Here is a 14,828-nt window from a genome sequence, read left to right as displayed (position 1 = left end):
CCCATGTGTTGAGTTTAATTGCTGTTTAAAAACTTCTCCAAAAAAATTGCATTGTCATTAAGAATTGAAGGGAAAGTTGTGTATACAGGAAAAGCATGGAAACAGTGGCAAAGTATAAATTTATTATTAGTGAAGAAAACATCTCACCATTGGAGGAAAGACCACAATTCTGTTTTTCAAAATTTTATTGCAAAGCTACAACAAAATGCTTTTTGGACCTAAGAAAGAAAGAAACCCACAAGTAGAAAATCTATACTACCTGTTGTTAATGATGCATACACAAAAGAATTGCCTATGATACACCATATAGTGTAAGTGAAGGCAAAAGAAACTGCCAAATCCCTCACAAAGGTAAAATAAAGTTCCAAGCAATGAGGATGGACATCAGACATCAATTTGTCAAAATTTCTTGTTAACTTTAATTGCACCAAAAAGAATGAAATAGGAATAAATTTAACCAAAGAGGGAAAAAAGAATCTGTGCTCTGAAAACTATAACACATTGGTGAAAGAATTTGAAGATGACACAACAAACAAATAGAAAGATATTCCATGCTTAGGGATTGGAAGAACAAATATTGTTAAAATGTCTATACTATCCAAAGCAACCTACAATTCAGTGCAATTTACCAAAAGCACGTTCTACAAAACTAGAAAAAATAATCCTAAAATTTGTTTGGAACTGCAAAAGACCCCAAATAGCCAAAGTAATCTTGAGAAAGAAAAACAAAGTTGGAGATGTCACAATTCAATATTTCAAGATCTACTTCAAAGCCATACTAATCAAAACAGTATGGTGCTGGCATAAAAATAGACACATGGATCAAAGGAACAGAATAGAGAGCCCAGAAATAAACCCGTGATGATATGGTCAATTAATCTATGACAAAAGAGGCAAGAATATACAATAGAGAATAGACAGTTTCTTCAACAAATGGTATTGTTGGACCATTTGTCCGGAAAACTAGACAGCTACATATAAAATAATGAAACTGGACCACTCTTTAATACCATACACAAAAATAAATTCAAAATGTATTAAAAACCTAAATGTGAGACCTGAAACCATAAAAGTCCTAGAAGAGAACACAAGCAGTAATCTCTTTGATATCAGCTGTAGCAACATTTTTCTAGATATGTCTTCTAACACAAGGGAAACAAAAGCAAAAGTAAACTATTGGGACTACCTCAAAATAAAAGCCTTTTTGCACAGTGGTGGAAACTATCAACAAAACAAAAAGGCAACCTACTGAATGGGAGAAGATATTTGCAAATGATATATCCAATAAGGGGTTAATATCCAAAAAATATAAAGAACTTATACAACTCAACACCAAAAAAAAAATCTGATTTTTGAAATGAGCATAGGATCTGAATAGATACTTTTCCAAAGAAGTCATACAGATGGCCAAAAGACACATGAAAAGATGCTCAGTATCACTCATTATCAGAGAAGTGCAAATAAAAACCACAATGAGATATCAACTCAGACCTGTCAGACTGGCTAAAATCAAAACAATGAGAATAATAAGTGTTGGTGAGGGTAACAATTGTTGGTGAAGATGTAGAGGAAAAGAACTCTTGTGCACTACTGATGGGAATGTAAATTGGTACAGCCACTATGGAAAACAGTATGGAGGTTCCTCAAGAAATTAAAACTAGAAATACCATATAATCCAGTAATTCCACTACTGAGTATTTACCCAAAGAAAACAAAAATACTAATTCAAAAAGATAGATGCACTCTATGTTTATTGCAGCATTATTTATAATAGCCACAATATGGAAGCATCCTAAGTGCCTATCAATAGATGAATGGACAAAGAAGACACACACACTGGAATATTACTCAGCCATATTCGTCAAGAAAGATGAAATCTTGCCATTTGGGACAACACAGATGGACCTAGAGGGTATTATGCTAAGTGAAGTAAGTCAGAGAAAGACAAATATATCAATTCACTCACACGTAGAATCTAAAAAAAAGTCAATAAATGAACAAAAAACCAATCAGACCTGTAAATACAGAGAACAAACTGATTGCCGGAGGGGTGGGGATGTGAGTATTAGCAAAATGGATGCAGAGGAGTAGGAGATACAGGCTTCCAGTAATGGAATGAATAAGTCATGGGAATAAAAGACACCGTATAAGGAATATAATCAATGATATTGTAATAGCGTTGTATGGTGACAGATGGTAGCTAGACCTGTGGTGCTGTGGCATCACGTATAAAAACCTATCAGATGACTGCGTTGTACACCTAAAACCAATGTAGCCTTATGTGTCAACTACTCTCAAGAAACATTTTTAATTTCTTGTTAGCTTTAAATAAAAAACTCTAGTGGAGCCCTCATCTAAGAAATGCTGTGTCACCAGTGCTGTTGATAGCACATTGGACAAAATTTTGGAGACAAAAGCAGACACCAGTGATTCTGAGTTGAAGAGCTGAACAGCAATTTAAAAGAATTAGATTCTAAATATGAAATTATAGTAATTGCAAGTTTATCTCACATATTTTTATGTTTGCATAAGCATGACATTTTAATTTTTTTTAATTTTTAAATTTTTTTAAATGTTTCTTATTTATTTTTGAGAGAGAGAGAGAGACTACAAGCAGGGAAGGGGCAGAGAGAGAGGGAGACACAGAATCTGAAGCAGGCTCCAGGCTCTGAGCTGTCAGCATAGAGCCCAAGGTGGGGGGCTTGACCTCACAGACTGCGAGATCTTGACCTGAGCTGAAGTCGGATGCTCAACCAAATGAGCCACCCAGGCGCCCCTGCATAAGAGTGATATTTTAAAAATCGGTTTAACTCTAAACATCATTCAATGATATAAAATAAATATTCTAAATGATAAGGGAAAAAAAGCAAGTTAGCAGATTTCCAGGCCTAGATGATTTTCATATTCTTCTTACAGTTTGTAATCTATCTTTTACAATAGGACATATGTATATTTAAAATACTTTGCTTAAAGGCAACAACCTCTTTGACCTCAGCCACAGCAATTTCTTGCTCGACACCTCTCCAAAGGCAAGGAAATTAAAAGCAAAAATGAACTATTGGGACCTCATCAAGATAAAAAGCTTCTGCACTACAAAGGAAACAATCAACAAAACTAAAAGGCAACCTATGGAACGGAACGGGAGAAGACATTTGCAAATGACATAAAGGGCTAGTATCCAAAATCTATAAAGAACTCACAAACTCCACATCTGAAAAACAAATAATCCAGTGAAGAAATGGGCAGAAGACATGAATAGACACTTTTCCAAAGAAGACATCCAGATGGCCAACGGACACATGAAACGATGCTCAATATCACTCATCATCAGGGAAATACAAATCAAAGCCACACTCACGCTGAGATACCACATCACACCAAGTGATCAGAGTGGTCAGAGTGGCTAAAATGAACAAATCAGGTGATTATAGATGCTGGCCAGGATGTGAAGAAATGGGAACCCTCTTGCACTGTTGGTGGGAATGCAAACTGGTAGAGCTGCTCTGGAAAACAGTGTGGAGGTTCCTCAGAAAACTAAAAATAGAACTATCCTATGACCCAGCAATAGCACTGCTAGGAATTTACCCAAGGGATACAGGAGTGCTGATGCATAGGGGCTCATGTACCCCAATATTTATAGCAGCACTTTCAACAATAGCCAAATTATAGAAAGAGCCAAAATGTCCATCAACTGATGAATGGATAGAGCAAATATGGTTTATATATACAATGGAATACTACTTGGCAATGAGAAAGAATAAAATCATGCCATTTGCAGCAACGTGGATGGAACCGGAAGGTATTATGCTAAGTGAAATAAGTAAGTCAGAGAAAGACAGATATTATATGTTTTTACTCATGTGGATCTTGAGAAACTTAACAGAAGACCATGGGAGATGGGAAGGGGGAAAAAAAAGAAATAGTTACAAACAGAGAGGGAGGGAGGCAAACCACAAGAGATACTTAAATACAGAGAACAAACTGAGGGTTGATGGAGGGTGGGGGAGAGGGGAAAGAGGGTGATGGGCATTGAGGAGGGCACTTGTTGGGATGAGTATTGAGTGTTGTATGTAAGCCAATTTGACAGTAAATTATATTAAAAATATATATATAAATAAATAAAATACTTGGCTCGACAAGAATAGATAATAATCTCCTAATTTAACTTGTTACTTATGGAAAAGGAAAATTACTATGTGGTGTATATAGGAAAATTTCAGGCAATTTGATCAGAGTCTTCCATAAAAGTACACTATCTCTGAATTTTTTTTACTCAGCATACCAGTTTTTCTAAACTCTGAAGTCCTTGAAAGTAGAAAGTGTACTTTAATTATCTTTGTACCCTTAAGACCTAGCATATTTCAAATATTAGATATGTAATTTGAGGGAAATGGTTCTTCTCTAACAACTTTGCACATCTCCACCTAGGCCACATAAATATATCTTGACCATAATCTTACCAAAGTCTTTCTTGAAAGCGTCACAATTCCTCCTGGAACAAGGAGAAGTAGACAGCCTTGTGAAGAGCTGCCACCAAGCAGTGTCTCCATCTGTTTCCCTATCTACAGGAGACGGTCACAAGGTCATTTCTCATTCATCTCCCTAGTTTCAGTTGAACACAACTATCCTCCTCTCTCCCTTAGGATACAGCTGCAGATTTCTGTATAAGTCTATAAAACTTGTTGGGTACCATTTGAGTGAGCTCTCCAGCAGCAGAACAACTCATCATATGTCCCACCAGTCCACTGTCCAGCTGGTTCTGTGTTGTACTCTGGGACTAAAGTGGCAGAGATCCAACACCATGCTGATCTTACTTCTTGGGTATAAGTAATAAACTATCTTAATCCATTTGGGCTCATTGTCTCATTACCATCAAAATCTGTGGAAACGTGACGAGGCAACCTAGCAGTTTCAGTGGCAATCTTTGTGATCCTGTTAAATACCATACCTCTTCTTAGGAACTTCTTGACCACTTGTCAGTAACTAATGTATGATGACTAAGTAAATAAAAGTAGTGGAAAATAAGAAAAAAAAAGGGAAATTTGCCTATAATGAGATGAATGAAGTTTTTTAACAATTGCTTCAAAAATACACCAGTCATATGTCACTAGCCATTCCATGATTATCATAGTAATTGAAAAGACTTTTTAAAAAAATTATATTGGGAATATATGAAAGATTACTTCATTTTTCCTTTTATTATACAATGATAGGTAGGCCTTATGGATATACCATAATTGAGCAGGGTCATAGAACATGGCCAACATCAATAATAGTTTCTTCCAAGTTTATAAAGTAGGGTGAGTCTAAACAATTCAGGAGTATAAATTGCCTCTGAGTGGACTCTATCTTCTAGGGCAGGGTCAGCAATGTTTCTATAAAGGGCAAATAATAAATACTTCAGGCTTTGTGGATGATGTGATCTCTGTCATACTTCTCAATAATGTTGTTGTAGTACAAAAGCAGCTGTAAACAATGTGTAAACAAATTAGTGTGGCTGTGTTCCAATAAAATTTTATTTATGGACACTAAAATTTTAAATTTGTGTAAGTTTTATGTGTCACAAATAATATCCTTTTGGGTTTTACAATCATTTGAAAATGTAAAAATGATTCTTAGCTCATGGGCCATATAAAAATAGGTGGTGAACAAATAAAAAGATACGTGGCAGTGGGCTGGATTTGGCCAATGGACGATAGTTGGCTCACCTCTGATAGGGAATAGGGCACGTCTTCTATCATAGAATTTCTGAAGAACTGGATTTATAAGTTGAGGATTGACATAGAGCACAATGAAAAGAAGTGGACTTTCACAATATAAGGTTTTCATACTCTGTTTTTCTGAGTCTGCATCATTTTATTATTTTTATCTTTACCTTTTTTTATAGATAATGAGGAGGTTGATCTTGATAAATTGATGGATGGAGTGAAAACTCTTACAGGTGAGAAGTTAATATAAATCTAAGAATATAAGTTTTACTCAAAATTATATTTCAAAGACTTTTATTTCTTTGCTTATTCTACCATTTTATCCTTCATTTGATAGATCGTTTTTTATCTAATTTCTTAGAGTTAGACTTTTAAATCTCTGCATGTTAGTAATAAAATTTAAATTCTGGGGTGGCTGGGTGGCTCAGTTGGTTAAGCAGCTGACTTTTGATTTTGCCTCGGGTCATGGTCTGAGGTTCATGATATCAAGCACCACATGGGGCTCTGCCCTGAAAACATGGAGCCTGCTTGGGATTTCTGTCCCTCTCTTTATCTCTGCCTCTCACTCACTCATTCTCTCTCTCTCTCTGTCTCTCTTTCTCTTTCAAAATAATAAATAAAAATAAATAATTTCAATTCTGTGTCTTGGTAGCAAATTCTTTTTTTTTTTAATTTGACATTAATATATGACACCTCTTCTATGTTGGGGAAAAATATTCTGTATTAAATCAGTGAATAGTAGAGTTAGGACGGAGAGCAAGATGGTGGCGTAGGAGGATGCTGGGCTCACCGCGTCCTGCTGATCACTTAGATTCCACCTACACCTGCCTAAATAACCCAGAAAACTGCCAGAAGACTAGCAGAATGGAGTCTCTGGAGCCAAGCGCTGACGAGAGGCCCACGGAAGAGGGTAGGAAGGGCAGAGAGGCAGTGCGTGCTACGGACTGTCAGGGGGGAGTCAGTGCCGAGGGGCAGCCCGCCGGCCAAGCAGAGCCCCCGAGTCTGGCTTGCAGAAGCAGAGGGGCCGGACGGAGTGTGTTCCGACAGCAGGCGGGACTTGACATCTGGAAGGTTGTAAGCTAACAGCTCTGCTCAGAGAACGCGAGGGCTGGAGGACAATGGGAGGGAGAGTTGCTGAGCCCCGGGAGGACAGAGCTCAGTTTGGCGGGGAAGAAAGCCACTCGCCAGCGCCATCTCCCTTGCCCACCCCCCAGCCAAAATCCCAAAGGGAACCAGTTCCTGCCAGGGAACTTGCTTGCACCACGCAAACACCCAATGCTGTGCTTCTACGGACCCACACCTCCGGCAGCGAGCCTGACTCCCTCAAGCTGCCGCAGGGGCCCTCCCAAAGTGGATCACCAAAGGAGAAGCGAGCTGAGCCTGCCCCTCCCGCCCCCATGCACCTTGCCTATCTACCCCAGCTAATACGCCAGATCCCCAGCATCACAAGCCTGGCAGTGTGCAAGTAGCCCAGACGGGCCACGCCACCCCACAGTGAATCCCGCCCCTAGGAGAGGGGAAGAGAAGGCACACACCAGTCTGACTGTGGCCCCAGAGGTGGACTAGGGGCAGACATCAGGGCGGACTGCGGCCCCGCCCACCAATGCGAGTTATTCAAGACAGCACAGGGGAAGTGCCCTGCAGTTCCACACCACTTCAGGAACAATCCAAAATGACCAAACGGAAGAATTCCCCTCAAAAGAATCTCCAGGAAATAACGACAGCTAACGAACTGATCAAAAAGGATTTAAACAATATAACACAAAGTGAATTTACAATAATAATCATAAAATTAATCACTGGGCTTGAAAACAGTACAGAGGACAGCAGAGAATCTATTGCTACAGAGATCAAGGGACTAAGGAATAGTCAGGAGGAGCTAAAAAATGCGATAAATGAGCTGCAAAATAAAATGGAAATGACCACACTTCAGATTGAAGAGGCAGAGGGGAGAATAGGTGAACTAGAAGATAAAATTATGGAAAAAGAAGAAGCTGAGAAAAAGATAAAAAAATCCAGGAGTATGAGGGGAAAATTAGAGAACTAAGTGATGCACTAAAGAGAAATAATCTACGCATAATTGGTACTCCAGAGGAGGAAGAGAGAGGGAAAGGTGCTGAAGGTGTACTTGAAGAAATCATAGATGAGAACTTCCCTGATCTGGGGAAGGAAAAAGGCATAGAAATCCAAGAGGCACAGAGAACTCCCTTCAGACATAATTTGAATCGATCTTCTGCATGACATATCATAGTGAAACTGGCAAAATACAAGGATAAAGAGAAAATTCTGAAAGCAGCGAGGGATAAACGTGCTCTAACATATAGAGGGAGACCTATAAGACTCATACCGATCTCTCTACTGAAACTTGGCAGGCCAGAAAGGAATGGCAGGAGATCTTCAATGTGATGAACAGGAAAAATATGCAGCCGAGAATCTTTTATCCAGCAAGTCTGTCATTTAGATTAGAAGGAGAGATAAAGGTCTTCCCAAACAAACAAAACCTGAAGGAATTCGTCACCACTAAACCAGCCCTACAAGAGATCCTAAGGGGGATCCTGTGAGACAAAGTACCAGAGACATCGCTACAAGCATGAAACCTACAGACATCACAATGACTCTACACCCATATCTTTCTATAATAACACTGAATGTAAATGGACTAAATGCGCCAACCAAAAGACATAGGGTATCAGAATGGATAAAAAAAAAACCAAGACCCATCTATTTGCTGTCTACAAGAGACTCATTTTAGACCTGAGGACACCTTCAGATTGAGAGTGAGGGGATGGAGAACTATTTATCATGCTACTGGAAGTCAAAAGAAAGCTGGAATAGCCATACTTATATCAGACAAACTAGACTTTAAATTAAAGGCTGTAACAAGAGATGAAGAAGGGCATTATATAATAATTACAGGGTCTATCCATCAGGAAGAGCTAACAATTATAAATGTCTATGCACCAAATACAGGAGCCCCCAAATATATAAAACAATTACTCACAAACATAAGCAACCTTATTGATAAGAATGTGGTAATTGCAGGGGACTTTAACACTCCACTTACAGAAATGGATAGATCATCTAGACACACGGTCAATAAAAAAACAAGGGTCCCGAATGATACATTGGATCAGATGGACTTGACAGATATATTTAGAACTCTGCATCCCAAAGCAACAGAATATACTTTCTTCTCGAGTGCACATGGAACATTCTCCAAGATAGATCACATACTGGGTCACAAAACAGCCCTTCATAAGTATACAAGAATTGAGATCATACCATGCATACTTTCAGACCACAATGCTATGAAGCTTGAAATCAACCACAGGAAAAAGTCTGGAAAACCTCCAAAAGCATGGAGGTTAAAGAACACCCTACTAAAGAATGAGTGGGTCAACCAGGCAATTAGAGAAGAAATTTAAAAATATACAGAAACAAACGAAAATGAAAATACAACAATCCAAACACTTTGGGACGCAGCGAAGGCAGTCCTGAGAGGAAAATACATTGCAATCCAGGCCTATCTCAAGAAACAAGAAAAATCCCAAATACAAAATCTAACAGCACACCTAAAGGAAATAGAAGCAGAACAGCAAAGGCAGCCTAAACCCAGCAGAAGAAGAGAAATAATAAAGAGCAGAGCAGAAATAAACAATATAGAATCTAAAAAAACTGTAGAGCAGATCAACGAAACCAAGAGTTGGTTTTTTGAAAAAATAAACAAAATCGATAAACCTCTAGCCAGGCTTCTCAAAAAGAAAAGGGAGATGACCCAAATAGATAAAATCATGAATGAAAATGGAATTATTACAACCAATCCCTCAGAGATACAAGCAATTATCAGGGAATACTATGAAAAATTATATGCCAACAAACTGGACAACCTAGAAGAAATGGACAAATTCCTAAACACCCGCACGCTTCCAAAACTCATTCCCATTGTATATATACCCCATATATACCCTCATATCCCATTGTGTATATACCCCACATTTTCTTTATGTATTCCTCCATCAATGGATGCTTAGGTTTTTTCCATGTCTTTGCTATTATAAATTATGCTATAATGGATGTGAAGATGCAGTTATCTCTTCAAGACAGTGATTTTGTTTACTTTGGATATATACCCAAGTCATAATTTCTGGATCATATGTAGTTCCATTTTTAATTTTTTGAGGAACCTTCATACTCTTCACATTGGCTGCACCAATTTACACTTTCACCAGCAGTGCACGAGGCTTCCCTTTCCCTCACATCCTTACCAGTACTTTCTATCTCTTGTCTTTTTGATGATAGCCATTCTAACAGGTGTGAGGTGATACCTCATTGTGGTTTTGATTTACATTTCCCTGATGATTAGTGAGGATAGGCCACCTTTTAATGGGCCTGTTGGCCATTTGAATATCTTCTTTGGAAAAATGTCTTTTCAGATATTTCACCCATTTTTAAATTGTGTTATTTGGTTTCTTTGTTATTGAGGTATATGAGTTCCTTATATAGTTTGGATATTAGCCTCTTATAAGATATATGGTTTGTAAATATTTTCTTCCATTACATAGGCTGTCTTTTCATTTTGTTGATTCTTTTTTTATTATTATTATTCTCAAGTTAGTTAACATACAGCGTAGTCTTAGCTTCAAGAGTAGAACCCAGAGATTCATCTCTTACATATGACACCCAGTGCTCATCCTGAAAAGTGCCCTCCTTAGAGCCTGTCACCCATTTACCTCCCCTCCAAACCTCATCAACCTCAGTTTGTTCTCTGTATTTAAGGGTCTCTTATGGTTATTTTGCCATGCAGAGAAGCTCTTCAGTTTGATGTAGCCCTACTTATTTATTATTTATGTTGTTGCTTGTGCTTTATAGGAGTCACATCCAAAAAATCATTGCCAAGAGCAACATCAAAGAGCTTTTTTCTCCGTTTCCCTTGGGAGTTTTATGTATGATTTCAGGCCTTACATTTAATTCTTTAATTCATTTTGAGTTGATTTTTGTGAACAGTATAAGATAGGGGTCTAATCTCACTTTGTCATGTAAATATCCAATTTTCCTAACACCATTTAATGAAGACACTCTTTTCTCCATTGAGTATTCTTGGCTTGCTTGAATATTGTTGGCTTCTGTGTCAAATAGAAGTTGGCCATATATGTATGAGTTTGTATCTAAGCCCTTGATTCTCTTTCATTGGTCCAAGTGTGTGTTTTTATGCCAGTGCCATACTGTTTTGATTACTATAGCTTTATAATATAGTTTGAAGTAAAAAATTGTGATCCTACAGCTTTACCCTTCTTTTGAGGATTGGTTTAGCTTTTGTGGTTCCAAATGAATTTTAGGATTATGTTTTATGTATGTGTAAAAAATGCCATTGGAATCTTAAGAATTACATTGAATCTATAGATGGCATTGCCTTAGTGTGGACATTTTAAGGTTAATAATTCTTCTAATCTATGAACACAGGATATCTTTCTATTTGTGTCTCTTCCAAATTTACTCCTAAGTACTTTATAGTTTGTGATGCTGTTGTAAGTGAGATTATTTTCTTCATTTCTTTTTCTGATAATTCATTGTTAGTATATAGAAACACCATTGATTTTTGTATGTTGATTTTGTATCCTGCATCTTTACTGAATTCATTCATTAAATTTAACAAGTTATTATTTTTTTTGGTTGAGTCTTTAGGATTTTCTATACTTAAAATAATGTCATCTGCAAATAGACACACTTTTACTTTCTTTCTTTCTTTCTTTCTTTCTTTCTTTCTTTCTTTCTTTCTTTCTGATTCTGGTGACTTTTATTTCTTTTCTTGCCTAATTGTTCTAGCTAACACTTCTAGTACTATACTGAATAGGAGTGGTAAGAGTGAGCACTTGTCTTATTTCTGATTATAGAGGAAAAGCTTTCAACCTTTCACTGTTAGAGTATGATGTTAAGTATTGAGTATTGTCATACATGGCCTTTATTATGTTGAGATTCTTTCCTTCTGTACCTAATTTAGTGACAGCTTTTATCATGAATGGATGTTGAATTTTGTCATATGCCTTTTCTGCATCAATTGAGATGATCATGTGATTTTTATCTTTCATTCTATTAATGCAGTATGTCACATTTATTGATTTGCACATGGTGAAATATCTTTGCATCCTAGGGATGAATCCCACTTAATCATGCTATATGATCCTTTTAATGTGCTATTGAATTGGCTTGCTAGAATTTTGTTGGGAATTTTTGCATTTATATTCGTCAGGGACATTGGCCTATAGTTTTAATTTTTTGTAGTGTCTTTGTCTGGCTTTGGTATCAGGGTAAATGCTACCTTGTAAATGAGTTTGGCAGTGTTCCCTCCTCTTAAATTTTTTGGGAAGAATTTGAGAAGGATTGGTGTTAACTCTTCATTAAATGGTAAAAATTCAGCAATAAAACCATTTGTCCTGGACTTTTGGGGAAGAAGATTTTGATTATTGACTCAATATCCTTACTTGTTTTAGGTCTCTTCAGATTTTCTGTTTCTTCATGATTCAATCTCAGTAGGCTGTATGTTTCTAGGAATAATTTATCCATTTCTTCTAGGTTGTCAATTTTGGGGTCACTGCTCAGGCACCATTATAACCAGATCTGTAGGATGGACTATGCAACTTCCCAGGTGTTCTGGTTAGGCTTCTTGGTCAGATAAGGCTGGAAGCTATATTCATCCCTGGTCAGGGCTTTGAATTTCCTTCCCAGCCCAGTCTCTATATCATAGGCTCCTTTGCTGATAAGGCTTATTGGCTGGGTACCTGAGTCAGGCAGGAGTATCCATTAATATCCCTGGCCAGATAGTGCCACTAGCTCAGTTCTGCAGAGAGGCAGAGCCAATGAGTGGGCTCTTCACTCAGGCACTGCGGTAAGAGGGGCTGTAGGGTAATCTACACAGTCTCTGGGATGGTCTCAATAGGTTTTCTGGTCAGGCAGGACAGAGGACTATCTATACTCAGCAATAGGCAGGAGCCATGAATTTGCTTCCTCATCTGGATGGGGTGATAGAAGAGGCTCCAAGGCCAGAAAGGCTTATTGGCTGGGGACCCAACTCAAGCAGAATGGTTTCCTGGCCAGAGGGACCACCATCTTGGCTCTGCAGATGGGCAAAACCACTGTGTCAGATATCTACTCAGGCACTGCTGCTAGGAGAAACAATCTGCCAAGATCCAAGTGCTGGTTAATGTAAGCCATGTTTCCCTTCTCCATCTCATTCTGATCTCAAATGGTTAAGACCCATGGATACCTCCCCCCCCAATACCTATGGGACAGGACCCAGGTGGGCCTTCCAGGAAGCGACCCCCAACTCTGGAGGAGCTGGATGTCTACCTTGGGCTCTCTTTTTCCCACCAGAGAAACCATAGCTCTGGGAAGCCCTCTCAGTGCAGCACTATACTAGCCTGGGAGAGGGGCAGTGCAGTCAGAGCATAGCTAATTGTCTTACCCTTCTAATGTGGTCCTTCTCAGTCTCTGTGGTTCAGGGAGATTCATCAGCCTCACAACCATATCCTGGGATTTTCACAATGGTGTCTTGTCTGTGGATACTTGCAAGATGGTCTTTTTGTGAGGGGGACTGAAGTCAGGAAAAACTTATGTCACCATCTTGATGACATCACTCTATATATATTTCAATATAAATGTGATTTTGTAATAATAAAATTAATTATAATTTAAAGTTAAAGAAAATTAAAATAAAATACAAATTGGTCCATATCATTCCTGAACTTATAACCACTCAATGATTCTATATAACCTAGTAGATAAAGGCTAAGCTTCTTAAAATTACTTACAAATCCCTTAATAATCTGAGTCCAACCTACCTCTCTTGTATGAACTTTCCTTTCCCAAATCCATACTTTATTCTTCTGCAGTGCTGAACCGACTATAGTTCTCCATGCACTGCATATGTATATGTTGTATATGTTGTACCCAGATGTGGTTTTACTTTATATTTCTCAGCCTCTCTTCCATGTAGAAGACTCTTTCTATGCATTCCCCTTTCCTTTAGTTAAAATCTGATATTGTAACTTGTCCAGGCACTACATACTCTATGATGTATACATTTAACACTCTAGTTTGAATTAGTGGTTCCTATATGAGCTATGGCACTCATGGCTCACAGCAGTACCTGAAGTGCTACCAGAGAGCTGATAAATACCAATGATCCAGAAACACTGGAAAAATAGATCAGCTTAAATCCTTAAATTCACAGATTTAATATAAGTATGTATAAAATTATGATATTAATGGAATTTATCTGGAGTTTTCCATCAACATATATCCTTTGTATATGTTTTTTGGAGCTCATGACATTGATTACATGTCTCAATTGTCCCTTCTCTTCATAGCTAATGGAAAAGTTGATCTGAATAAAGTGATGGATGGCGTGAAAGCTGTCACAGGTGATTGAGAAGTTAATGTAAACATAGGATCCTAATTGTTACAGTACTGTTTTTCTTCATGCCTTAATTGCTAGGCTAATTCTATTATTTTTACCTCCTATTTGTTTAAGGTTTTCATAACCAGTAGCCCACAAATTGGAGAATTTTCTGATGTATTCTTCACAAATACACTTCATTTTCCTTATTTTAAGACAGCCAAAATGTACAATAAAGGGTGAAATGAATCTTTGGAAAAGACCCTGGTAATTACTTAAAGGAGAGGTGATACATTCTTCATGTCAATAGAATTATGAAGATAAGCCATCTGCAGCTTGAAAATTGACAAAAGAGATCTATAATACCCACTTTGTGTCATTGTCATTTTTTTTTTAATTTTTTTTTCAACGTTTATTTATTTTTGGGACAGAGAGAGACAGAGCATGAACGGGGGAGGGGCAGAGAGAGAGGGAGACACAGAATCGGAAACAGGCTCCAGGCTCTGAGCCATCAGCCCAGAGCCTGACGCGGGGCTCGAACTCACGGACCGCGAGATCGTGACCTGGCTGAAGTCGGACGCTTAACCGACTGCGCCACCCAGGCGCCCCAAAACATTGCCCTTTGTATAAATGTCTTTTATGTTCTTTATCCATATTATGGTCACTAGAAGACAGTCTTCCACATTTTAAAAAGAAATATGCAGGCCACTTAGATGACGGTACTTCTG

At 38.0% G+C, this 14,828-nt stretch overlaps 1 protein-coding gene across 1 annotated transcript in view; it reads left to right on the top strand.

Annotated features, from left to right (window-relative positions):
* LOC123602928 overlaps positions 1–14,828 on the top strand; it is a 111,420-nt gene that overhangs the window by 13,377 nt on the left and 83,215 nt on the right. The window contains exons 6-7 of the mRNA XM_045487245.1: positions 5,888–5,941; positions 14,072–14,125. Coding sequence (XP_045343201.1) covers positions 5,888–5,941; positions 14,072–14,125 — 108 coding nt within the window. The remainder of the gene's footprint in view (positions 1–5,887; positions 5,942–14,071; positions 14,126–14,828) is intronic.

This window comes from Leopardus geoffroyi, chromosome E1 (assembly GCF_018350155.1).
Source record: "Leopardus geoffroyi isolate Oge1 chromosome E1, O.geoffroyi_Oge1_pat1.0, whole genome shotgun sequence".
NCBI lineage: Eukaryota > Metazoa > Chordata > Mammalia > Carnivora > Felidae > Leopardus > Leopardus geoffroyi.
This window is presented reverse-complemented; position numbering and strand designations above follow the sequence as displayed.